Below are 27,867 nucleotides of genomic sequence, written 5' to 3'. Positions count from 1 at the left end.
CTCTCAGGATGTCTCATTTCACCTTGTTACAGATCCGTTCAGTGTGACTTATGTGCAAGACACCATTTTTTTATTTTATATTCAGATGGATTTATTACTCCAGTGAGCTTTAAATCACAGCAGTGACATTGTGTTATAGCACTGTTTGGTCCATTGAAACAATGAAGTATTTTTGAGGAAGGGTGTTTTGAAGCCATAGAAATAGGACTCCAGACATGTTCAGTTTCTCACTCTTGTGTTTGACTACTTGACGTGGAAGCACCTGGTCAATCTTCTCCCTGCTCAGAGCTGCACCTAAGCAATGGAGAAGAAAGGGCCATGAGCAGTTTTGGAAATGATGTATTAAAGGTAAAACAGAATTCTGACTTGACTAAACCCATCAAGGAATTCAAGTTAAATTTGGCAAAGTTTCAAACAAGAATAAAAAGGACTACTTTTATATACATATATATATATAAATATCCCTTTTCAAAAGAAAATTAAATGTTTCATTTTGGGAATGCTGAAACTGTTGTTTTAAAATGCTTTCTAAGTAACTTTTTAAACTCTATTTTAGAACAGCATTTCTGTTCTAAAATCATCCTTATAAGAGTTAAACAAAAAGAAACTACAAACAGAACACAGCTCAAATTCTCTTCAAGCAAAATATTTCAGGATAACTCAAAATCATTCTTACCAATTCCAAAAAATAAAAATAAGAGAATTTCTCTTTCATCTTGCTCCGTATTTTTTGTGTGTCCAATTTCCACCCCAGGTATTGAACCAGGAACCCCCCCAGCCGTCTGCCCAGCTCCCTCTGTCATTCTTTCCTCCCTTTAAGAGTTCTGGGCTCACACTTCATTTTACGCTGTTAGTGAACACACACGCATGTTCTTTTGTAAAATTCAGAGCATAACAGGGTTTTACAGTGATTTCTGTCCACTGCTATCACAGTAATATTATCACACATAGCTCCAACAGCTTTCCTCCTGTCATCCAAAGCATTGTCATCCTTATTGCTTCCTGGCAGCAAAAGGACAAACGTCCTCTACCTTGAACAGGAGTTTTTCAAGATCAGTCTTGTGATTTGCATGTTAAGTAGAAATTGGGTCACTTGGTATTCAACTTACTTTAAGAGTAGGACCTGAACCAACACCCTTTATGTCACATTTATGATATAAATTATACTTCATTAGAGTCAGTGAAGGCTTTATTCAGATCTATTTACAGAAAATATTCTTATGCAGTGTTATCAGAGATTTTTATGTAAATGACTACACTAGTTGAAACCTTATTAGAGTATGCTATTTGCATGCTGTGGAGAGGTTTCTTAAAATGGTTCTGGCATGATTCGTAACGACAGTAGATATTGTACTTGCCACTGCATATGAGGATTACATTCCCCAGAAGGGCAGATTGCCCTGGAAGCAAATGGGTAAAAGGAAATAAAACTTGTCCACAGTTCTTCACTGAAAGCAAAGAATCTAGATTCTTTCCACATTCTCTTTTATATATAAAAAGAAATTCAAAACAGAATTTCAACAGTTGGTTAAAACATAATCCACCAATCTTTCTCCAAGACAAATTCTGATTCTCTACTTTGAGTCTCTAAGAACCAGCCCACAACAAGCTTTCCTTGATTCTACCACCTAATAAGTTCAACCCAATATTAGTGACAGTTAGAAAGCAAGGGTAGGAAATGTGAGGAATGGGGAAGGATTCTACAGAAAATAGGGAATTCCTCTTAATAAATGGAAATCCAAAATTCCATAAATTTGATATGAGGGTTTCTAGTTAAACGGAGGCATTTTAAAGGGTGAATTCATAATTCAATCAAAAAGCATTCTGATAAAAGAGCTTTTGACTACTTCCACAAAATATCTTCCAAAGTAAAAGCCGTGCTACAGTATCATGAATTAAGACATGCATGAGCGTCCCCTTTTCCAGGATCACTTTGATCTGAAACTCTGTTCTACATCCATCTTTATAAATGCAAATTCTTAGTTCTGTAATTTTTTCAAGACCGCTGTATAATTTGCTCTGTAAATTTAGAATCATGCCTAATGCTGGAGCACATGAAAGAAAGAAAATCTCCAAAGAGGAATGTAAAGATGTATAAACCCTTCAAAGAATAGTTTTATGCTACTCTGAAACAGTATCTTTTTGGAACTGCTTATTATGCGTCTTACATTACTGCCTTCTCTCCTGTTTAACAGGAGGAAACGATTCAGCGGGCACGGGAGGAAGATGAGAAGAGGAAAGAAATTACTAATCATTTCCAGGGCACGCTGAGTGAAATCCAGGCTCAGATCGAGCAGCAAAGCGAGAGGAACATGAAGCTCTGCCAGGAGAACACAGAGCTGGCAGAGAAGCTGAAAAGCATCATTGACCAGTATGAGCTGCGGGAAGAGGTGAGCGCAACACCCACGGAGACAGGCAGCAAACCCAGCTTCCCAGGGGAAAGCAGAACACATTGCCAACCTGTCGCCCTGCACGATATCGTTTGGGTATCTCGGGCGACTTCCACTGTGCTTTGCAATCCAGTTGGAGCTATGCATGCATCGAGCCAGTGGGATCCCATATGGCAAACGTGGGTGAAGAGTTGTCCAGACCGGCATCCTGCCTGCAGCACCCACAGCATCTTTGCCTATGATGGGTGGGGAGAGGGACCAAGGTGCCCAAGCAGCAGGGTACCTGCTAAGCTGCACCCCAGTCCACACACAGCTCCCCCAAGTCCATAAGGAACCCCAAAGTCCCCACTGAGCACCATCTTTTTGCACAGTCTGGCCCACTGGTGATGCCAGATGCACTTCTGATCCCCCAAGACACAGGCTGCTGAGAAGAGTCCTGGTGTGAATGCTTCCGCTCTTCCCAGAAGCAGAAAACTAATAACAAAAGAGAGAGAGAGGCCCTTTGCTTTGGAATATATTCTTCTTTGCAGGAACAACGTTTACCATAAAAACTAGCAGATAACACACAGATGGAAAATTGCATTAAATGTAAATATTAGAGTAGGTCAGATAATTTTGACACACACAAAAAAAAAATCCCTCTGGAAAAGTCCCAAGCTACTATTTTTGTTTTGATTTTATGAAAATGCTAACAAATATCACAGTGGGTCTTTTTATTGTTTCTAAATGTGTTGATTGTGAGTCTCAGTGCAACCAGACAACATTATCATGCTGAATAAAACATAAGTAACCTGTCATTACAATCTGGAATGCCCGATACGATACACTCATTTCTAAATCTGTTGCATCTTGTATGAAGCCTTATGTTGAAGGAAGGGAATGTACACTCCTGTCTTGTGGTTTCTATAAAAGAAAAATGTAAAGCAGAGGGATGTGCTCAGAATATTTAGTCTTATTTAAATGCAGCACAAGTTAGGAGGGCTATCAGCAACGCTTACCTCCTGAAGATCACCATGGAGCCAGAAGTTTTACAGGCCACAGGAGACCTATGGTTCATCTGGTCTGCTCTCTTCCACATCCCCACTCATGTACTTTTACCCAAGCCCTCCGAGCCCACATTATGCATGTGAGGACAGAGCAAATGGGATGTACAGGGCATGTGTTTACAGAGAGGGCAGTAGGAGATGTGCATATGCTCCCAAGTACTGCAGGTGCAATGTGTTTTTACACATTTATCTACACAGTGACTTAGATCGACTGGCCACTTAGCAGCTCCAAAAAAGTGCATTCCTTGCATGTTTATTATTGATGGCCAATTATTTGATCTTTAATCATATTGGAATATACTGATGACTTTATATTTAGATCATAGAACTGGCAAAGATGCTGAGGCTTTTCTTTCTCTTTCTCGCCCCCCCCCCCCCCCCTTTTTTTTTCTTTTTGTTACAAATCAAAATAGATCATGTAAACACATTTCCCTTCCTATGCAAATTCTGGCACAGTTTTTTCTTATCAGCACCACAGCTTTTTTGTAACTGCAGCGGGTTGGGAGTCTTCCTGTTTTGCAATATTTTTGTCTTGTCTTGTTCCGGTAGATAGCTGTACATGCATGAGCATGAAGGTCTGTGTACGTAACTAAACCTGCACATTCAGCAGAATTTATTTTCTTACAGCACCTTGATAAAATATTCAAGCACAGAGAACTTCAACAGAAATTGGTGGATGCCAAGTTGGAGCAGTCTCAGGAAATGATGAAGGAAGCAGAGGAGCGACACCAGAAGGAAAAGGAATATGTAACTATCTCGCTAACTCATCTTTTATCTAACTTCAGGCCAAAACGAGCCCTGCATGATATTTCACTAATGTCTTGGTTCTTCAGGTCAGAGCTGTGACACAGCAGTAGAGAAACACGAGAAGTTTTTAATGCTACTCTCAGTGCTTGATGTAAAAGAACAGCCTCTGAAAGACTGCTTTCAGCAGTGTTTACAGCCTTTGAAACAAACTGTGAGCAGTAGGTTAGAGCACAGTCTGCTCCAGCTAACTCACCGCTACTGCACAGTTGATTCATCATGATGTTGTGTCAGATGATGCCATTAGTTTCCAAACGGCTCTGATATTGGATGCTCCAGCTCCTCACATGGTAAATGAGCACATTTAAACAAGAACAAGGAGAACAAGAACATGTGATTAAATCAGCTGAAGGCTGGTACCCACCCCAGACTCAGCCTCCCCAGACGTCCTCCTGTGGGTCTGGTTTTGCCAGTGGAGGAGACCAGAGGAGCATCAAGGCTCCCTTTTCTTCTGCAGAGGCTCCCTCCCCACATTGCTCTGCCAGTGTCCCTTCCAGGCAGGAAGAACCCAGGTTCATTTCACAGATTCATTTGCTGCTCCTCCCTGCCTGGTGGAGGGACACCTCTGGTAGGGGGACAGCAGAGAGCGGCTCCAGGCAGGATGTCTCCACAGGCACAGCTGGAACGGGGGGAGGACACCCCTCCCTGGCCTCACATGTCTTGAGACTTAGGCAGACCAAAACTCGCTTCCTCATGCTGCCTGGTATTTTCACAGTAATTCCACCAGCGTTCACCACTGGCACCTAGACCCTTTTCTCTGTGGTGGCAGCAGCCAAGGCTATGTACAGGGGAGCATCGGGCTCTCAGCAGCTGGAGGAAACCTTTAGTCCTCACCAGTCCCGTAGCTAGCTCAGGAGCTGCATTAGAGAGCTCTGAAGGGATATTTATCACTTTTTTTGTCTGAAAAGGGATACATTAGTACAAGCATAGCCAAAATGCCGTAAAATGTGGATGAAACTGTGGGGCTCTAAGCCCTGTGGAGAGAGCACAAGGGAAACACAGCAAACATCTCTCACCAAAAGTTGTTCCTAAGAGAATTTATCCTCTTTCTCTACACTGATCTTGTGGCTGGGACACCCATTCCTGCTCAAGCTTTACTGCCAGCTGAAAAACTGAGGGGGAAGAGGAGCTGGGACTTCTCCAGGTGCACATCCACATGTCTCTGCATAACAGTGTATGGTCCAGCTGAGTCTGCCCTTTCACTGTGGGGTCTATTTAAAGCCAAAGTCCAAAATTTCATTCATGACAGTTCATCCTAAGCAGGTTCAAACCCCGGGGAACATTTCCAAGAAATCCTTTACAATGACAAGGCAAAGGTGGGCTTACTTTACTACTGCCACTGTGAGCTTTGCTACTGAGTCCCAGATTTCAGATACTGAAAAAATAAAATAAAATCCAAAAGACAGATTGACCACGTGGAAAGCTCACAAACACAGCCTTGTGTCAATGACCAGTCTTGCAGTGCCTCAGAGAATACGAGCTTTGGTGCTGTCTGCTGCAGTGCCTGGCCCTGATTGTAGCCAAATCTTCGCTCTGCATTTTATTCAGAGTTGATGCACACAGTTTTATTATTTTTGTTTCTTTTAAAACCATGAAAGTCACCACCATCTACATTTGGGAGTGGGAGATTTCCTTTGTGGCTTTGCTGAATGTATGACTAGCACCTATGAAATAACAGGTTCGAAAACAGGACACAAAGACTTTAAGTAGTGGGTGTATAATTATATGCACCGTGTTCAAAGATTTTTTTCATACTTTCCAAGCTAATGCTCAAAACCCTGCCTTTGAGATAGTTTGGTGATATATTACTTATATCACCTCAGAGCAAGGTAGCTTTAGCTGGAAAACTTCAGTGACTGGCCAAAGCCATGCCATGAGACAAGGCACGACCAGTATGTCACAATTCATCACAGGTAGCCCAGTACTGAGAGCTAGCCTACACATCTCCCCTCTCAGTCATACTGCTGAGCTCTTACTCCCGCCCACCCAGCTATTGTGTGGGGGTATGTATATATATGTATGAAATTAAGGTGTTTTTGACTGAGTCCTCTCATTTAGCTCGCTCTCTCTCCAGCTCAAATGTGCAAAGTCAGAGCCTTGCTGCACTCCAGCCTCCTGTACATACCAGTTCTCCGCATACCATTTTTTGACATCCTTGTGCATCAGTTTGCTGCAGGATTTTGCAAATATCTTTAAATGAGAATTTTTATATTCTTTTATCAATTTGATTGCTCCTTGGAGGCTCGCTTTGATGTTTTTCTATGCACTTCTTCCATGTAGGAATCTTTGCTCCTATACAAAATTTCTTTACCTCATTCAGGGAGAGATGTCCTCTCCTGCAGCCTCTGCACATCTCAGCTCAACAGGCAGATTGACTCATTCTCACACAATTCATTCTTCACATGCAACAAGAATGTGATTCCCTGAGTAAGCAGCAATCGTTTGTTTTGCTGTGTGGCCTTCCCAAAGGGTCAGCCTGACCTAAAGATGCAGTTTTACTAGCATCCCATTACTGGTCAGCACTACCTGGGACTTCCTCAACATACCATGCATTTTTAGCACTCGTAAAGCAAACTTTGATTTGTAGTTAACTGTAGTTTAAAGCCTCTGTGGCTTTCAAGCGTGTGACTGGAAGGTAATGATCAGATTTCTACATAATCGGAATTTTGCAAAATCTGGCAGCAAAAAGGGGAAGCCTAATTTTCACTAAACCAGCCCCTAGGTCCATGTCATTAAATGAGAATGTGTGTTCTTGGGGACTGGCTCTTTCAGACCAGAGCATGATGTGACTGCCTGGGTCTCCAGCAGCTATCTTAGCTCTAATTATATAGCCTAACAACACCAGGCTTCACAGAAGTTCTGTTTTGTAAACACCACATGCAATATTTAATCATTTCTTTATACTTCAGCCTCCTTGTTACCACTTCATAGCCAATTAATAAATGTGTCAGTTCTCCTGACGCAGTTTCTCTCAGCTTGGTGTTTGTAGATGACCCCAAGCTGCATAAGAGCGCACATTAATTTGAGCAAACCTCTCTGCGGCTTGCTTTCCTTACAGAAGAGTTTATTAACTCTTGGATTTTAACTAGCTACAGAAGCTATGTGGGTCAGTAGTAGAGAAGAAACATTTCATTTGTAGGCAAAAGAAGCAACTTTGCTTTCTCTGCCCATCTCACATCTATCATACTGTGGCAGAAGACATGGCAGGGGAGGCAAGGCCTCTTCATTATCCCAGGCACACTGGATAAGAGGGTAACCCTAGCCAAGATTTAAGGAATACAGATAAAAGCCCAGTTCTTGGAAGCAATGACTTGCCTGGAGACTGGGTAGCTCTGGAGGTTTTCAAAGAACTTCCAATAAATGTTCAACCCAGACACCCTATAAATACTCAAATGAAAATAATTATTTTTTTTTTAATCACCAACTAGATATCACAGAAACCTGAAACTTAAAAATCCAGATTTCATCCAAACTTAAAAAATATATTTTTATGTGCAAGGAACATACATTCTCCCAGGAAACCCTTTTAACCTAGGCCTCTTCCTATCACATCATTTTAATAGCTAGGACATGCTGACATGACCTATTCGAAATCTTGAAGTTTTAGCCCACAAGATCTAAACTCAGAATTTAACTTACCTCAATTGAAACGGATATCAAATTAAATTCTTAAAATAATTATTAAGAGGCAAGTATAAAACTAACAGAACATTGTATTTCTTCATACAATACATGGCTAAGCTTGGCTATCCTGGAAACTGTAGATGCTAATAATTCAGTGGGCCTGAATCAAAAGGCCAAATGGATGGAGAAAATGGATGGAGAAAATGTACTTTTTAGAGCTTATATATAAATATGTATATATATACAACAAGTCTAATTGAGTCTCTGTGCCACAAATAGCTGGAGAAGGAGATAAGTCATTATATTGTTCGATCAGCATTTATAGCATACATCCTCAGCCCTTTTGCCAGGTGACATTCAAGTAGTTTGCATGTGTTATTTCTAACTAAATGTTTAGAATCAAGGTTTTTACTAGGATCAAATACATTTTCTGCATGTGGTTCTAGTCATCTTTCACTTCCAGCATGAGTGGGTTCTATTGACTTATACAGTAATTTTCAATATATTTTCAAAGCCCAATTGTGCTATTTTAAATGGTACGATTTAGTCCAACAGAAGAAAATCCTGTGGCAAATGAAATTGTTTATATTTCATTTCTCAAGCTGTCATTAGCATTTTTTTTCCTGAAATACATTTAGCCTAACCAGTAAAAGTAACACTGTACACATGACGGTTAGGCACTAGAAGTTTTTTTAACACCTCAATAAATGTTCCCCAGTTTCAGATAAACCAATTGCTAGAATAGTTTGGAAGTGCTGATTCCAAACTGCAACCTGTAGAAGTGTCCATACACCTTTTCCTACAATTCGTTCACCCTCAGCCAATCCTCCAACGTGCAGTCTACACGTCCCAGTGTCATTTTGCTAGTGCCTTGAAGTAGGGATAACATCTTCCCAGGAGCAGCCAGGGATGAAACTGCAATCAAACTCTTCTTGGGCTGCCTCCTTGATCTAAGTGAGGCATTTATCACCCTGAGCTGGGAGTCTCTGCTGATGGCATGTCAATGCAAATGGAGCCCTAAGATAACAGACACCAGAGCTTGATTTTGCGTGACATTTACTGTGCATTCCCTTTCTGGAAGCTAGCAAATTTTTTGAGACATGCCTGACTGTGACCACATCTGTATGCTAAGTCCTGATCATTATTGCAAAAAGGAGTCTGCCATTCACAGGAGAGCTGAAATTTAGCCTAAGCCGTGCTGAAATGACAATGCCAAAAGGTGTCGTAACCACACTCTACAGGTCACATGAAGATATGCTTAAATACCGTACTTCTTAGAGCATACTGTACTACACACTTCATTCCAAGCAGTTTTTAAACTAATATTCAGATATGCCTATTCTAATCAAATGCCCCATTCCTCTTCTGAGGATAGCAATAAATATTCGATCTTGCCTGACGCCTCTTCCCACATTCATCTGAGAGTTAAATTACTCCTTACCAAGGTAGCAGCAACAGAAGCATATATAGCTGGAGGTTGAGGATTTCCAACTGAAAAAAACAGGGATCTAACAATTTTCTCTCTGTTGCCCAAACCACAGCTCCTGAACCAAGCTGCAGAATGGAAGCTCCAAGCCAAAATGTTAAAGGAACAGGAGACTGTCCTGCAGGCACAGGTGACGTAGGAGAGGTGATTGCATGGTGTGCCTTTGTTTGCCCACTTTTAGCCCATGAGACACATTTCAGGTAAAGTATACAAACTGTTTTCTGTGTATTCCTTCTAGTCTCATTCGACATCACACAGACTATGGTGAAGGAAAAAGGTTATTTTTGAGCTGACTCTAAGGCAATGTCCCCTACTGCAGATCATGTTGTGGTATTTATGAGTGTTTACAGTGCTAAACCTCACAACAATGTGGGTGCTTTGGCTTGATTATTTACCAGAACTATCCTTCAGGCAGGCTTCTAACCCAGCAAAGCACTGAGGTACAAGCATATCATGGAACATATCTACCAAATGAGCTGATGTGCTATGCACTTTTCTGGACGGGGGTGTGACAGCAGAGTTTTCTTTAACTTTAGCTTGAACTTTGCCTACAGAGGGTTTATACAAAGGAGCCTCTAGGCTTTCGGTACTTGGATTCTGAAACATTCAATAAAATAACATGACTTCCCCAAATTATATTAAAAGTCAGGCTGGAGTAAGACAGTAAGAGCAAGAAACAGAAAATAGGTAGAAAAAGGTTTCCCCCTACACAATAATTCAGCCTCGAACACAAGTGTGAAAACTAGGTGATATGACAGACTTTCACAACAAAACAAGACAGCACCAGTAGATTTTCCTGCACTTACAGAAACTGTCATGGATTCTTATCTTCATCTACGTATCTGTGAGGATGGTCACAGCAGAGTTTTGGGGCAGTCAGTCCTGCAGCCACTCAGCTCCTCACCCATCAGCAAGTACTTTCAAAGCCCTTGCTCACAGTTCAGCATACTGCTAAGTTGTTCAAGTTTAGCTCTTGTAGATGATCTAACTCCTACCTGTCGATCAGTCAAGATGGGCTAGTGTTAAAATGACAACCCAGAAATATGTTGTCCTTTATGTGGTGTTTCAAAGGCTAAGATAAGCAGGTAGCACACTGAAGAATATCAGGTGAACTGCTGCCGACACCTTTTGAACAGGTTCTGCAACCAAACCTCAAAGGCCTCCGGCTGAGTCAGTCCCAAATGCAGTCCCAATTTTCTCAGAGTGGTTTTAATTAAACTTTTATGGTCAACTAAAAAAAGTTTTGTATGCAGGCAGACCTCTGTAGCCAGTTTAATGAAGGTGAACATATTGATAAAAAACAGAGTATACTAAGCATACATTTGAAATGGTAAAATTGTTTTTAGAACAATCCAGTCAAACAAGTGTGCAAAGGCGTTGATAATACATGTGCCCCTTGCAGAACTGTTTAGATGAAAATTAAGGGCTTTACTTGCTGAAATGAAACGTGCAGTTAGGTGTTCTGTTCACGTATGCACACTATCACTTACACAGCAGCCTCCATTTGGAATTACTGGGAATAATAACAATAATTAGCATTATTTACAGCCTGGTAGCACTGAAGGGCCTCCCACATGGACCAGACACCATTGTGCAAGGTGCTGTACAAGTGCAGAACAGAAAAAGCATAAGGAGCTCCTTGATGCAAACAGCAGCATAAAATGACCAATAGATATTAACAGAGGAACGACTGCATGGGCATTATGAGAAGATACTGATCAACGAGACAATTAGAAGCCTTAATATAGCACTCACTGCCTACTGTACTGAGTGATATAACACCCCAGCATGGAAGAAGTGATGGAACACCCTGTGCTTCCTTGAGCTGAAGGGAACCTGAGGACAACAGCTTCATGCAGTCCTGTCTCTGGTCAGCACAGCGTGTTTGAGACAGCCAAATCCAGCCCTCCAAATGGTTGCAGGGAATTGGTGCCTGCTCAAGGAATACACCCAAACCGTGGTGGCACCTCCCAGAGGATGCGCACCCTCCCCAAGAACATTGCTTATGTGGACTTCTTTAGCATCATGTTTTGAAACGATCAAGAAAACAAAAGTCATCCAAGGCCTTCCATTTTTTGGTACCCAGCAAAACACAGCCATGGGCCTATGTCAGCTGAGAGGAACGTGAAGGAGATGAAGGGGAGTCCTCACTGTAGCAACATACCAGGGTCAGCCTCAGAGCATGGAAACGTGCAAACGCCACCATTTCCCGAAGCCATACGCTCACCAGCTGTCCCTGTCAGCAGCGGTCCCTCTGCTCTGCCCTAGGACCTCACAGCGGGGCTGGAGGGGTCCTCATCTGCTGCTTGGCCCTCGTCTCCCAGACCGTGGAGCGCGAGCGCACGCTCCTGTGAGAGACAGCTCCCTCGGCCTGCTCCCAGCCACTGTAAAAACATTCGCTCATTTATTATTCAAATTTAAAATGCAGCAACTATTCTTTGTGCCGTGGTACTGCCTAGGACCCCAGCTGAGATCACAGCTGGCCCTGTTCAAACCTGACAGGTTTTTTTTAATCTAATTAAACAATAGGTGAAAGTTGGGAGGGAAAAGCAGAGACAGAACTGAGGTGAGCTTTTTCAAGACAAGGGCTCTGCGCTGCCTGCCACCCCAGCTCCATCACCTCACACCAGGCATTTCTCTATAGGGACAGCCAGTCTGCTGAAAATGGCTGCTTGGTATCAGGTCCCACCTACACACAGGCTGCTAAAGTAAATGTCTCCGAGTTTCTGTAAATGCACATGTCCCAGCTCTGGCCACAGCCTCATACAAATACTCAGGAGTACGCTGTATGTCAGCGAGCTCAGCTATCCACAGCGCAGAGCTCAGCATGGATTAACCTCCTGTGCATTTACACAGCTTGGCAGGGAAGGACTGCAACCAGGGAGGATTCACAGCCACCGAGACCCTAACTGCCCAGTTTAAACTCAGCTCGGGCATATCCACACAACACTGCAATTATGGCAACGACGTGTTCCCAGGGGCGCCATAACAGCTAACCAGAAGGAACATAAATCATAACATAACTCTACCCAGTTTGAAAATCAGAACTAAACCTACCCTGTTATTAGCAACACTTTCTACATCCTCTTTTCTTCAGTAACTGAACAGTACTGCCAGGGGAGGTGTGTTGGCTGGCTGGCACCACAGGAAATAAAGCTCCTGGTTAATCTTTTCATCAGCTCCCCGCAGGTGGCAGCTCCCTGGCTGCTTGGAGCCCCCGCCTCCTCTGCGCCCACCCTGTCCCAGGCAGCGTGTGCCACGCCAATTGCACTGTCTCTAATGAGAGTTGTCAGGCTGGACAGACGAACTGTCCGATCACCTCAGCATTGCTGGGCATTCCTGGGAACCAGGATGAAGTGTCCGAGCTGGGGCTGGTGGTCTTCTTTTCAGAAGAGCTGATAGCTGTACTTTATATAGCACCCTGCATGGTTTTGGAGTTTTGAGAGTACTTTGAAAAAATAGTCTCAGATCTTTAGAACAGATTTTTCAAAAACATCCACAAATATTAGATAGAAGAACATGGAAATATGGTTTTCTGACAAAATGCAGCCACAGATGAATTTTCACGTGGCTACCAGAGGTAAATTGATAAGCAAAATACAGACCCCTACTAGTCTTAAATGCTGGTACATTGCAAAAGACCTTTTTTTTTTTTTTTTTTCTGGTCTACTTCATGAAGTGAATTGAAGCTGGCAGAAGAGGTTGCCAGGAAATTATTTTCTACACCTTTGGTGGCCTTGCCTGCAGCTGCAGTACACACGCAGGCTGCAAAACAGAGCTGACAGGGTGCCCTCTCAGCTCTCTCATGTCATGGTGCCAGGATGCAGGTTGGCAGCACCCAGAGCAGGATCATGGTGGCATGATGCTAAGGCTGGGCTTCACTCAGCAGCAGGGCTGCCCCCATGTCAGATAACATAGGAAGAGAGCAGAGACACTCCTTTTCTGTGGTGGTGTCCAGTGAAGCATCAAACGCTGCCGGATGTCACTGCTGTCCATGACTTGTGCCACAAGTGGGGACTGGAAAGATGAGAGAGGGGAAACCATGGCTGCAACATGATGTGGGGATGCCTCACCCCTGGATTGCTCAGATGTCAACAGCACTGTAGCTGGGCTGGCACATAGCTCCCAGCCTGGCTTGTCAGGTAATCAAGATGCTGGGTGAACAGGTGAATAAGCAGGGCTTAATGTTAGCTCAGGCACAGCTCTGACTCTTACCTGGATTTAACCCCACTGCCTGGTCCTGTGCAGCATCAGTGGTCAGACCAGCTCAGGATAGTCCCTGCCCACGTTCCAGTAGCCCAGTGCACCCACAGAGATGGCTCAGTTACCACATTACTATTTTCCATTCAGTAGGTCATCCTAGGAGTCTTCTCCGACAGATGTCAGCCACAATTGCATACATGGCTTGTGAGGAAAGCAAGGGACTGGAAATCCACTCAGATTTATTGCTGTCCTCCTGAAGACTCCAAGGAGTTACTTAGGGAAGTGTTTCCACTAGTCTCCACTTCTAGGAAAGCTTTTCATTTCTGGTCAACCTGCATACAGGCACCAGCGCTGCAAAATTCACAAGAATACAGCATCCATAATTCCCAGGTCTTTTTAAAATCACTGGCTTGTGTCTTTCCATTCTTCCTCAGATTTTCTTTCTGCAACAGAGGCATCATAATAATTTGCAACCTTAAAAATATACAGTTTTAGTTCGCTTATGTTGGTGCTTCATGGTCTCCAAATATTTACATGGCAAAAAACAATACCTATTTTATTATCTTCTCCCAAAGTGAGGTATCATCATTCAGTTCACTGTTCTGGTGTCTCTGAAATCACTCTGTGTTTTTATTTTTCCCGTTGATATAGATCACTCTCTACTCTGAAAGGTTTGAAGAATTTCAGAAAACATTGACCAAAAGCAATGAAGTGTTTGCCACTTTCAAACAGGAGATGGAGAAAGTGAGTAGCTGCTCATATCTGAACTCTGTACTTGGCTCTCTCCTTTTAAATTTTGGTATTTCTCACTGCAATAATTTCATCTGGGATGAGGACATTTCTGCATATTTTGGAGAGCAGAGTTATGAGAACAGCCAAAGGGCTGCCCTAATTCCATTTGCAGTGTGGGATCCCTGTTGAGATTCAGCTTTTCTTCCTGATTCTATAGATGACAAAGAAAATGAAGAAATTGGAAAAGGATACTGCTACATGGAAGTCCAGGTTTGAGAACTGTAACAGAGCATTACTGGACATGATTGAAGAGGTGAGTGTTCTTTTTCTTCTCATGATGCACCCCTTCCACCATATAATGCTTTAACTGGGAAATGCAATGATCTGAAACTGCCAAAAGTCAATTAAAAACTGTTCTTGAATCTAAGAGCCTTTTTTTTTTCAAGCTACCTTGATAGTAAGATCTCTTTAAAGAGAAAGACAAAACTCACATCTGCTGAGACTTTTAGGTTGTGCAGAAATATGCATCATGTCCATGAGAAACTGAATTATGTAACTGTGAATTTTAAGTGCTCTAAAAATGCATAACTGTTAACGCTGTAATAGAGAAGCAAATTGGCATTAGTTCACTTTATGCTACTTTCTTTCTGCATAAGAGCATCCACCCAGGGAATTAATGCGCCCTAATGAACTTTACATTCATAACTTTTGTTAACTTCTTGTGTAGACAAACTCTAAGAGCCAAAAGCAAGCACTGTGGCTCATTGTAATTTTAAGCATGCTGTCACAGAGGGGGTGCAGAGGAAATTAGTAAGCATGCTGGAACTCATTCAAATAAGATAAGAAGCTGCCTGAAGTTTCACTCCAGACTTACACTGAACTTGGACCAGGTCTTGCTCGTTAGCCAGAAGCTCTGTAATATTTCTATGGATTTTTTGTATTTCTTGGTTCCTCACTGGGTGTAGAAGCAAGAAAATATCCCTCTTCAGGCTACTCTCACAGAACCCAGAAGAAAAATAAACTAAAAACATAACAACCTTTTCCCCACACTCAAAATTCACATCCAGCCCCGCCCCCCCCCATAAGTCCAGGTAGGCTTTTGGGTGCATATCTGTATGAACATATAGTATGTTCTTCCATCTGTACAGATTATAAATGGGTATTCCTTCAAACATTTTGGGATGAAATTGATCTAAATCTGTATGGAGAATTTTGATACACTACAGTAACAGAGGTGAATTTCCTCTTGCAGCCTCAGTACAAAAGATCATAGTTATTGTACAGCAATTAGTGAAAGCCAGCTACCTCAAAGAGTCCTGTGAGGACTGCCTAGATCTCAAATTATTTTCTAATTGCCAATTCCACCAATGATTTGCATGCACACAAACTTAGCCTGTGCCTGTGTCTAATATCTTTGACCACAGAAAGCCATGAGGACCAAGGAATATGAGTGCTTCGTGCTGAAAATCCAGAGACTAGAGAACCTTTGCCGAGCTCTGCAGGAAGAGAGGAATGAATTGTACAAAAAAATAAAACAAGCACAGTTCCCTGAAGAGGTGAATGGAAATGACATCTTAGAAGAAGACGACGACGACGCTGATACAAACCCTTCCTCCTCTGAGCAGGCAAGCATTGAGTTGCGTGCCACTGATGATAGCATGCTAAAGGAGCTGGCTGAGGCTTTCAGGGTGTCCCACAAGGTGGATGAGTCCCTCCCAAGCAACAGCAGCAACCCAGAGCCCCGTGATGCTCAAACATGTAATGCCATCTCGGAGCCAGAGCTCCCCTCTCATCTCACCCCACGGTCAGAGGCTGGGAATCTCTGTGAGCAGCCCAGCACGAGCACATCAACACCTCCTGAACATGTGCCAGCACCCACTGAAAATACAACGCCCACCAAGAATGTGCCAAAGCCCACCAAAAACATGCCCACACTCCCAGAAAGGGTGCCAGCACCCACAGAAAGTGTGCCAATACCTCCCGAAACCATGCCAGTTCCCACTGGGAATGAGGCAAAACCCATTGAAAACATGCCAGCAACCCCTGAGAGCATGCCAACACCCACTCTAAACATGTCTGCTCCCCTTGGAAATATGCCAGCATCCACAACAAGTCCACCAAAAGCTGCAGAACATATGGAAGACCTAGCAGAGCAGTCTGCTCAAGGTCAGCCTGCAGAGCAAACAAGGGATACAGACATGGAAGCGGTAGACTGAAGACACTGATGTGTTCAGGCCTGTCTTTTAGAAACCACAGCTCTACTTTGTTCCCCAAGATTGGTATCTTTTTTTCTTTTTAAAGAAACAAAAAGTAGAAACACACTCATACATACCTGTGAGCAAACGTAAAGTGCTTCTCTTTGCTACCACTATCCAGTAACATTGAGTCTGCATATTTTGCTGTCCTTCATCTGCTTGAAGCATAATATTTTCTTAATGACAGGAAAATACAACAAAATTACAGTATCTTTTTTTCCCAGGCATAATGAGTCATCTCATTCAACAAAATAATTTTGAATTGTTGAAGTTTCATGTTTGAAAAGTCATTGCAATTCTCATACATATATTTAAAGTCTCAGAATTAATTGTATCTGTTCGGTTTGATGTTGCATAAAAGATGCCCTACTTGGAAATGTAGAGATCTCAATAAATGAGGGGAAAGGAATCTGTGATTATAAAGTAAAATAGTGAAACCATCAATGTGGTCAGCCAGATCCAAGGTGAGGTGTAAAAACAAAAGGGGAATTTTTTGTAAGAGTAAACTACTGCTCAGCACTATGTGGACTGAACAACCACAACCCCTTAGCCTTGCCCTGGATTTGTTTTTTCTGCTTAGTGCTCAAAAAGAGGTTTTGTTACCAACAGAACAATGGGGGAAGGAAAAATATATTTTCTATATTCTTCATAAAATGTCTGAAAACAACAGCAACTTCCAAACTAATGGCAATTCCCAAGGTAGGGATAACAACCCTTCTCCTGCATCCAACAGAAACTAGTTTTCTGGTTTGTTTTACCATTTGAGATCACAGTTGCAACAGAGGGGCACGTGCCTTCTTCCAGCCAGCAAACAAGTTTAGAAGTTTGGAAGTTCAGAAGTTGGACGCAGATCCTGGAACTTAGGCCGGGGCAGAAAACAGAGCGAAGCTACACAAGAAGGTACCAGGAGGTACTCCAGAAGATCCCCCTGTGGTCTTTGGAGAAAAAGGTTAAACAATCCTGCTGGCGCGTTTCTTGTTTCTCATCCCCTTCTTCTGAATTCAGTCTAGGTGTTTTGGATCCCGATCTGAACAGCTTAAGAACCTGAAAAGGGCAATTACATGGGATGTCCCTATGCTGGAAAGAGAAATGTTACAATCAAACAAACACGTGTTTAGAGACAAATCCCAAGGAGCCCCTGAAGAGAATCCCAAAGTTGAAATAGAGTTGAACCAAGAGAAAAGATGCCACTTTTGGCAAAGCATGGGAGACAGTTCATGGAGTCCTTCCTGCACATCACCCTCCAAAACCAAGGTTTGAATCTTTGCTTCCTGCCAACATGTGTCTGCACTGCTTGTCCAGCCTTTTCAAGAGCTAACCCTTCAAGGATACCACAAAGGATACCAAAGACCACGATTTGCCACTGTAGGTTGTTTTGATATGGCCTTACAAAGTAGCTATTTGGGCTACAGTTTAAAAACGTAGATGCCTTATGTTCGATACCAAGACGGCCAGGATTTATTTCATGTCTTTAATCATGGTGGATTGAAAGTGGATTATTCAAGTCTTAGTTATCTTAAGCTTCTTTTATAAGTAATGGAGATGAATAGGCATCTTTTAAGGACAAGTCATCTTATGGTAAGACTGGCATCCAAGACAGAGGAAAGTGACTTTCTCTCTGAAGGTACCATTTCTCTTCAATGATTCTAGGGCTAGCCTAAGACAACTAGCTTAAATTAAAAATGATGATTATTAGGTGTCTAAATAAGGCAAGAGGAATCTCACCAGACATTCAGCTTCAAGGCCCTAAGCAAATCATCCTCTCTGAAATGCAAGCCACTTATATGCCTGTGAAAACATTAACTTGTAACAAGTCTTTATCCTAAGACAGAAAGCTATACTCACTTGATTTACTTTCTTTAGTTTCCATTGACTTGAGTCTGTAGAAATCTAGTTTCAGTTATGAGTTTTGTTTGGCTTTAGGGTGGCTTTTAAAATTAATGTAATTTAAATAACTTTTTTTTTTTTTTTCCTTTCTTGGTCTTGTTTGATTCTGTTGCCATTTTGGTATTTGCTGGCATGTAACCAGCTTCTTTTTCTTTAAGTAGACCCTTGGAATACCTTTAATTGTTGGAGTTTTCTTATAGAGTCAAATATTCAATTACATAATAATAATGATCAACATGCCCTCATAAATTTAACTCAGTTCCATTTTGCATTAATCATTACAGCCACGTCTTTAATTATATAATAGTTACCTCATACCTTCCAACTTCAGCAAGCAGGGAGGTGAGGATCCTACAGATAAAACCTTCCAACATAGTCATGATTGATTTTTACAGCCTCATCCCTCATGAATAATTACACAACCTTCTGGGAAAATCACTCCCACTCTATCCCTCCTTCTTCATTTGGGCCTTTTTTAATATTTGCATGTAAAATCGCACTCACATACTTGCAATTCTTATTACTCCATGAGTTTCTACCCACATACCTGTTCCTTCTGCTCTTCCACACTGTCTACCTGTTTGCACTTTATCCCAGCAGTTTCCTCCTCGTTCTCAATACTTACACACAACACTGAAAGCACAGGAGATGGAATCTCCCTGCTTTCAGTTCAGGACTTGGCCTCAGGTGTTCACAATAGATGGCAGAAAGAGTTGCAGGGGAGATTTTGGCTGATCCAGGCTGGATGGAGCATTTACAGTCACACCACGCGGGTGGTTTGTCCGTAATCTTGTGGTCTGTGGGAGGGAGCATCCTCAGTAGAGAAAGAAAATCTAGAAAATTTGGCCATGTACCTGTTCATTATCTGTTGCATCAGACTGAAGTTTAAGCCAACACCACCATCACAGATTCCCATGCGTGAATCCATTTTCTCAAATTCTTCTTCAACATTGACTACCGGCCTCCTCTTGCTCTCTTCCCGTACTGGTGCCCATATAAAAGCTGCCTCTGCATGGTAGCAGTGTCATCATGAAAAGCCTTTGGGATTGCAGTCTGTACAGCAGCTCTGCTGCACATCCCTCAGTTACCTCTGGACTCGAGGCCCAGAAACCCCAGCACCCTTCTGTGGTCACTTGAAGGCAGTAAGTAGCAGTGACACATGCGACTTCCCCACCGTTCATTCCTATCATCATTCTCCTACTGACACTGCCAGCCTCATCAATCCTGGTATGGGCTGTGGTTGCCTTTTTCAGTCTTGCTTTTTTTTCGTATACTTTTTTCCCATACCATTGAGCACAGATTTTGGGGGAGGAAAGGGTTATGGTAGCTCTATCCTCCTGTGTCCTTGCTAAAACCACCCATTGCTGCGGTGCTTCCAAACCAGCCATGGCCTTTGATTTGCAAAAGCTGCAAACAAAGAAGCATAATATTTCCCTATTCTGCATGCCTGACCTTCGTCACCTCAAAAATTTAACAGCTCCCCTGCTGAACATGTAAAACAACATTTTTCAACAACCCATAATTTATCCAAATGTGAGGGGATTTTCATGACGACAGCTAAAATCACATCCATGATGTTAACACGACCCTCTCACCTAATTTCTGATCACTGTGGCAGACCGCAGCAATGATAAATCTTGTTGGCCAGAGATTAGTAAGAAACATTACAACCCAGGAAAAATAGTTTTTAACTGTCGTCTCCAAAACAACTGATCTGTTTCAGCTTAACTTTTCCCACAAAAACTGAACAGAAGTAGACACAGGCATGGAAATATATACACCAGATGACTGAACTTCAGCAACAGTATAGGCGGCGCAGAACAGGGACATATAATATGGGGCAATGTTTTCATAAGCTTCACTGTTAACAACATCTTTAAAATCACAGTCCATCAGACTGCAGCCAGCCACAGATGATGTTCATGCCACCTCTCTCACTCCACAATGAGCAGCGTTGCACTCATCAGTATAGCATTTAGACTTTTTGCTCTATTAGAGAATTACAACAGGACTCGTTTCTCTCCTGCGCTCACTGACTAACCCCGCATTGCCATTCACACTAACCTTCAACCATTACCTTTCCTTAGCAAAGGGGCAAACAGAGGCAGTGGAGGAGGCTGGACGAGGTAGCAGGGAGGGCAGATGGAGAAAAGGCGTTTGCCACTCCCCTTACCCTCAACAGCTAGCACTAACACAGTTCACCACTGTGCAACGCTGTCTTGTCTACTGAGAAAAGACTTAGTGCATCACTTTCAAAGATGGAGAAGACAGCTATGTCAAACCCCTAGGAAGACCCAGAAATGTCACCAGCCAGCCCCAGGAGAAAGGCCAGAAAGACGCCAGGAAGCGTGCCATTCATGAACAATTTTCTACACCAGCGAAGTAGCTTACTTTCTTAGTTTATCCCATTGAAAATATTTTTATGCTTTAAAAAAAAAAAAAATCAGGAAGAGGCTTAACTACAAGTCTGTCTCTGACAAAGTTATTAGGATTTAGCTTTGAGACGCAGATGAAACGCTTGCAATGCAGCCTGAAAGAAGGACAGCCTTAGTAAAACATGATATGCTCAGCACAAAAAAAAGATTCTGGAGTTGGACTAAAATGTCACACCTTGCAGCCACGAGTCATGAGAAAAAGAAAAGATGAGGAAAATATCTCACATTTGCTGAAAAATAAAACACAAGTGTAACTACAAGAAAATAAGTTCTGAAATAGTAAAATATTCCTTTTTATAACTTTAAAAAAAAAAAAAAAGGTGTTCAGGAAGCCCTCTTATCTGCATGAATCATTTTATACATTGATTCCCAAAATATGCCATGGAGTGCCTTTCATCTCAGAGGATCCTAAAATGCTTTTCAAGCTGTAAGTATTGAGGAATGACTTCACTCCGGGCTGGAGAGCCACCTGCTCTGGGCTGTAATTCAGCAGCAGTGCACAGCAGAAATAGAGAGAGTTGGGAAGAGGCTCTTATTAGATATAAACCTTCAGAGCAGAACCCAACCAGTACCTGCCTGGTATTAGAAAGAAACATTTTCAATGATCAGTTTATTCCCTAATTGCCTTTTTTTTTTTTCTGTATTTTGCTCTGATAATTCTGGTACTGCTATCAGCAGAAAACAAAGGTCCAACTCTTTGCAGGTGTAAGACAGAGCAGCTCCTTTGGAGCCAGTTGAGCTACACGCATTAACATCAAATGAGAATATACTCCAATTACTGAATTACTGAGCCATTAGCAAGTTCTCTGTTCCTGGGAGTGAACATTTTATCCAGCTGATATTTCAGGGGCCCTGAGAGAGTCAGAATGGATTCACTCAATTAGAATTTGGCCAACAAGTCACACTTAATGAACCTATTTTAGGAAAAGTGCCAAGACGCAATCTTTATTGACCACAGGTGGCCATGGCCTCAGCCTTGCAGCTCATCCAAACATCGAGTGCTTCTGTGTTCCAGCTAACACCCTTTCCTCAAAGATGATCAAGGACAGAGCACAATTTCATGAACCACTATAACCACTTCCTGCAGCTCTTCATTCTTTCTCACGCTTCTCCTACCCAATGACTGGTCTAAACCCATTCTGCTTACTGAAGCTTGCTGGATATACCTTGTTAAAAATAGACCAAAATATGATTAGTTTTAGATTTCATTTCACACCAGATCTAGGTCAAGTCTGACGAGATGGATTGAGCTTACAGATGCAACAGCTCACTGACACTATGAAGAATCATAGAATATCCCGAGTTGGAAGGGCCCCATAAGGATCATCAAGTCCAACTCCTGGCACCGCACAGGTCTGCCCAAAAGTTTAGACCATGTGACTAAGCGCACAGTCCAATCTCTTCTTAAATTCAGAAAGGCTTGCTGCAGTGACTACTTCACTGGGGAGCCTGTTCCAGTGTGCAACCACCCTCTCGGTGAAGAACCTCTTCCTGATGTCCAGCCTAAACTTCCCCTGCCTCAGCTTAACACCGTTCCTGCGGGTCCTGTCACTGGTGATAACAGAGAATGAAGGGGGAAGTCCTGCTCCACTCACTAGGTTACAGTGCTACTTTGTAAAAATAAATAAATAATTAAAAATGAATTCTTAGTGTAGCTCCCAAAACTGGCTTAGAGTTTTGAGTTAGAGTGCTAGTGCTTTGCTCAGCACAGAAGCTGAAAGGAGTCAAGGACTTTTGAGCATTCTTGTGCCCCTGCACATCAATAACAGGTCATGAAGTGCTCTTCCAATAGATCATTCTTATTGCACATCACTTTCACTTTGTGAAGCAGGGCAGCCTACAAACTGCCCAGTAGTTCAGTTTCTGAAAAAAAAAAAAAGAAAAAAAAAGTCACAAGCTGAACACCTCCAGTGTCACAGCAGTTGTACACAGGAAAAACCTTGAGCAAGTCCCAAGGGAAGAGTCAAGTTGTGCTAGCCATCTTGTTATGCAGCTACCACCTCCTCCCTGGTGTTTCCACCCCTTTACCCAGAACTAAAAATGAAACACTGGCATTGGCAGTAACATGACTTACAGCTTCCTGCCCCACTCAAGGCATTGCTCCTGCCTGTGCGCTACACCCCCTGCCCTCCCCAGCGCGCTGATGTGTGGCTGCAGTTCAACTAGGTCACCCAAAAAATCTGGGTTAAAAATTCCCCCCACATATCAAGAAGAGCTATTTTTTAACTCAGATCATAGCAGGGTGTTTTTTCTTTTTCTTTTAAATGAAAATATCTCGTGAAGCTATGACCTAAATTCTGGTCACAATAACTGCTAATTGAACTTCATCAGTCCTTCGCTCAAAGAAGTGGAGGCAAATGTATGCAGCTGTGCATTATTTAGATGTTAACTCTGGAGCATAATGCTGTTTTCAGAGTTAATACTAGCATTTCCATTGATTATTTTGCAGAAACCTCCACTACTTATGGACTGAAAACTGAATTTGAAGAGGGAAATTTGTATTTTAAAAATGAATCTTATGCTATACAAAAGACAGGGAAGATACAATATACATTTCGCTATGATAGTGAGCAACTACACAGTTTGGAGCTGTGCATTGCATCTTTTGATGGTACAGGAAATAAAAGCTATCCTGCTTTGATGCAGACACCCTGGGCTGAGTTTTTTTCTTTATTTGCTTATCATACTACTAAATGTTATTAAATCAATGTCTATAGACCACAGAACACCAAAGACTTGTTTTTTCTTTACATCAGAGGCTGAATGTAATGGAAAGAAGATGAGGCATTTGTCCCCAGGAAAGGGAAAAAAATAAATAAAATGGTGTGGTCAATGATATTTGTCTTAGAAGCAGCCTTTTTGTGTGTTAGTAATGCAGTGTTACCTCCTGAAATCAGGGTCACATCTGAATTCCCTCAACTGGAGGCCATGTTGGTTTTAAATTTGAGCTGCTAGACCATTGCTAAACTGCCAGACTCTTGCACCAAACCACACATGATTGGTGCTATTCCATACAGCTAGAAAGCCTGTACAGCAAAGTCTTGCTGACAGAAACAGCTGCATGACGTAGGGTCAGGAAGAGAGGTACCTGCCACCGCAAAGATGTCTTAGTCAGCGGCTCTTCTCTCCAAGTGCCTAGGTCAACCCGTTCCTCTTCACCTATCGTTTTCAGTATCATTCAATACACCCACATCACTTTAAAATACAGATCAAAATAACCACAACTTACAAACAGTTGGCTTCACCAGAAAGAAGATTGAACTTCTCCTTCTAAAAAAGACCCCATTTACTTTGTGCGAGCAGAACAGTGGCTCCCATTAACCCAACCAGGCCCTCCACATCTTTGGTCTATTTTGTCTGCCATTACCTATCTTTATATTAATCACACGCTAGTTTAGATTCTTGATGGAATATAGCTTCATTTGCAGTTACCAGTGAATTAACAATATACTATACTAGCATCTTAATTATATACTAATGTAACATACCATATGTAATTCATGTAGCATGTTCTGTCACAGCTATAGACCTGCAGAGCTGTAAAAGACATTTTAATGGCTCCAGTGTTGTAATACCACAGCTGCAGGGGCACATTGCAACCTCCTGGGCAGCAGCAGTAGTGGGAGCTGCAGCTGGAGCACTGCTGCTCCACTTGGTGTCCTTCTCCCCTCAGGGATGACCTGGGATCCTCATGGCACCCTACACAGCCCCATCAGTGCTGGCAGATAGCAGGGAGAGAGACATTCTAGGCTGCACACCTGGAACCCCTGCAATCTTTGCATTATATACAAACCCCTGCTCTCAGGGCCCCATGTCTCAGGCAAATGAATGATCTTTCTGCCTCAGCTTCCTGCATGTAAAACTGGGTCACCACACCATGTTGCCAGTTATTTTGAATGCAAGTTTTCTTATCAATGTTTACTTCTCAGTAAGATTAATTGCTTTCATCCAATGTAAAGAGCCATTATCAACATGAAGTATTCTATTATTGTAGTTGTTTGGCACCTCTAGAGGTCACCTCCCCTTCCTAACTCCTGATTTTGCTGTTGTAACAGCTCATGTGATCATTTCCTAACCCAGCTTGGTAAAATTGTGTCAGGTGGCTTTAGATTTAGTATGAAAACACTCAAGCAAATCAGCTCATTTTCACCTGGCTTTGCTTAGTGGGATGACTTACGGGGCAGCTGTGCTGGCAGATTACGGAGCAACCTTTGGGAAGTGTGTGTGTTTGTCCAGATCCACTGGGAATGCAAACTTCTCAGCCCCTGCAGCTGCAGCTCCAAAAGGACATGTGGCACAGCATCAGTTACTTGGATTCTACCTCCCACCAGCTCAGGTTCCTACACTTGATAAAGTTCTTCTGAGGCTTTGACAAAACATTCCAAATCCTCAGCAGAATAGTAATTGTTAACAATATTTACACAGGTGTATGAACTTCCCACATGTTCTGTTCTTACTTGCCATGCAAAATGTCACAAATATTAACACAAAGAAAACTGTAGCATCGCTGAGAACTCGAGTAAAGCCTACCCATACATGTTACATTCAACTAGATAAAGCAAGCAAAAGCCTTTTAGAAACCTCAGAGGTTAAGAAGCTTAAGTCAGTCCTGCAAAGACAAAGCCAGTCTCGTTATACCTGCCTATCACAGAGAAGCCATTCTAGGAAGTGTGCCAGGCCGTGCATCTCTCTGGGCTACTCTAACCAGCAGAGTCTAAACAGTAAGCATATGGTGACCATTTTGAAGACCACTGGATACATATTTTTGTTCTAAACTTTTGCTGAAATAACTTAGTTTAAAGTCTCAGTCACAGATGATGATTAGCAAATGACAATTAACTAATACTTAGCTAGTAAGACTTGTGAGGTGTTTGCTACTTGGTCCCAAAAGCCAGGGGCAAGGTTAAGACACTATGAGTAAGTTCACGTGTTGTGCCCTTGCACTACTGACCCCAGGAGTCAAAACCTGGTCAAAGTACCTTCCACTGTGCCAGTGCAGTGTTCGTCTATGGCAGTCAGAGGGAGTTGCGGTGCTAGGGAAGAAAGTCAGGCTTCTTTTGACCACACCACAGCTTTTCAGAAGTGCAACACAGGAGTTTCTTGGTCTTGTTCATGCCCATCCATTTTCAAACTGATGCAGCTAAACCAGTGCAAGTTCTTGCATGCTTGTTTATTGTGCCCTGACCTTTTTCAAAGCAATCAGAAGAAAATGAGAGTTTGCAGTTATAATATTTTTTTTTTTCTGGAGATTATACACATCCACTTCAGAGTCTGGCCCGCTCTCTCTGGCTTGGCTCCCAGAGCTATGTTTCCACGAGCAAGCATCTGAGTGCGGGAGGAAAAGAGGAGAGTCCAGCTGCTTTAAGGATAGGTGTGTGTTTGCACAGACTTGGCCCCTGCGTGGTGAATGGCAGAGCTTTCAGCCCGGAGCAGAGCAGGGCTGGGCTATGCTGCACTCCTCTCTTGCCAGTACATTTTCATCAGAGAAGGTCAGACTCAGAGCGTGCCAAAATCCACACAAATAAACTTCCAGCAAGGCTTTGACACCACTGCCATCACAGAGGAGGAGAGAGACAGAAAGCAGCCACCTTCCTATGCAAAATCAGAGTGAAACCCGAAGGCTCTCCCCTCTTCTCAAAGCACTCTTCATTGGCCTGTGCCAAATACTGCAGTGTTAACCCATGCCAGCTCTGATGATGGTAATGACAGGAAAGAGAGATCAAAGCAAGCCTCTTGGATTTGAAAAGGGTTTCTCCAAAGCTAAATTTTTCATTGCAAGTAAATTAATCTAGGCAACCAATGCCTTGTTTGAACATCTCCCGGTCTTCACCAAAATGCTAATTCCATCTTTTTCTCCCCGGCTGCTGCATCCCCTCTCACCATGCTCTGTTGTACGCTGCCCAGAAGGGGAACTGAAATGTCATTTCTCCCATCACTTCTTTTGGTCTGCATGCCCTCAGCCAAATGTCCTCACCTTGCTTTGTGAATCAGACTTCTGAGACTTTTCTTCTCATGAAAGGGATTTACAAGTGTAATTCCTCATTAGTAACAACATTATGATTCTTATTAAGAATTCTGTGTTAGTAAGAAATCTCCCAATTTATACAGTGCTTACTCTCAGCAATGCCAGTACTCTGAATTTTGGATGTCCAGCAGTTAAACTGAAGCACTAGCAGAAACTCTCTTCTGGCCTAAAGAGGCACACCACCACCTCCACAGACTTCGGAAGACAGAGGGCAGCTACCTTGCCAAAATCCTGGCTTGGCTTCCTGACTCTGCTCAAGCTACATCTTTTTCATTTGTTTCAGCAACAAATGGGCAAAACTACACCTATAAAAATCTCCCCAGGTAGAAAGGTGGCTGGGGGCTCCTGTCGCACCTGCTGTGTAGCTGCTCAGCCTCCAGGCACCTCACCTGAAGCAGTCAAATCACAGACACAGGAGCGTGTCCCCACCGATCCTCTTCCAGCACATGACTAAGGAAGAAACCTCATGAGAAAGCTTTGTGATGTGGGGAACTTGAGCAAGCTCACAATGCTTTTCATTCCCCTGGGCAACAGGTACTATGATGACAACATGTTGCCACAGGGCAGTTAAATGCTCTTTTTTTCCCTTCATTTTCCACATAAACTTTCAGATAAAGAGTCCTCGGAAGCATGTCACAAGCACTTTACAGCTGAAGGAGGGAGAACACAGAGGCAGAATAATTCACACCCATGCTGGCTCTCTCCAAGGCCTGCTTCAGCGCCTTGGAGGTACAGAGCCAGCACAGTGGGTCTGGAAGGAGCCAGGCCCTTTTTCCCTGCTGTAACCATCACCTTGGCCCTACCACAGCTGGCCATGAGCCAGGCCAGGTGCAAGGGAAGAGGTGCAGAAGGGGAACAGGGACCTTTCCAGATCCCAGATGCACCCAGAGCTACCAACAGGAAGTTAAATTCAACAAACGCTACCAAATTTTAAGTGAGGACTGCTTACTAAAACATTAGGAACAGCGCTTGACTTGCAC

The 27,867-nt window shown here is 42.7% G+C and overlaps 1 protein-coding gene and 1 long non-coding RNA gene across 2 annotated transcripts in view; one reads left to right on the top strand and one right to left on the bottom strand.

The window, feature by feature from the left end:
- TXLNB (taxilin beta) overlaps positions 1–16,569 on the top strand; it is a 28,583-nt gene extending 12,014 nt beyond the window's left edge. Inside the window, exons 4-9 of the mRNA XM_040551470.1 lie at positions 2,196–2,390; positions 4,064–4,183; positions 9,406–9,480; positions 14,205–14,297; positions 14,503–14,598; positions 15,710–16,569. Coding sequence (XP_040407404.1) covers positions 2,196–2,390; positions 4,064–4,183; positions 9,406–9,480; positions 14,205–14,297; positions 14,503–14,598; positions 15,710–16,501 — 1,371 coding nt within the window. The 3' untranslated portion in view covers positions 16,502–16,569. The remainder of the gene's footprint in view (positions 1–2,195; positions 2,391–4,063; positions 4,184–9,405; positions 9,481–14,204; positions 14,298–14,502; positions 14,599–15,709) is intronic.
- LOC121067247 lies at positions 67–27,867 on the bottom strand. The gene is made up of 2 exons (XR_005818197.1): positions 27,242–27,867; positions 67–294 (listed from the first exon to the last, which is right to left on the bottom strand). It is a non-coding gene; the product is annotated as an uncharacterized LOC121067247 (long non-coding RNA).

Source organism: Cygnus olor, chromosome 3, assembly GCF_009769625.2.
Source record: "Cygnus olor isolate bCygOlo1 chromosome 3, bCygOlo1.pri.v2, whole genome shotgun sequence".
Lineage (NCBI taxonomy): Eukaryota > Metazoa > Chordata > Aves > Anseriformes > Anatidae > Cygnus > Cygnus olor.
This window is presented reverse-complemented; position numbering and strand designations above follow the sequence as displayed.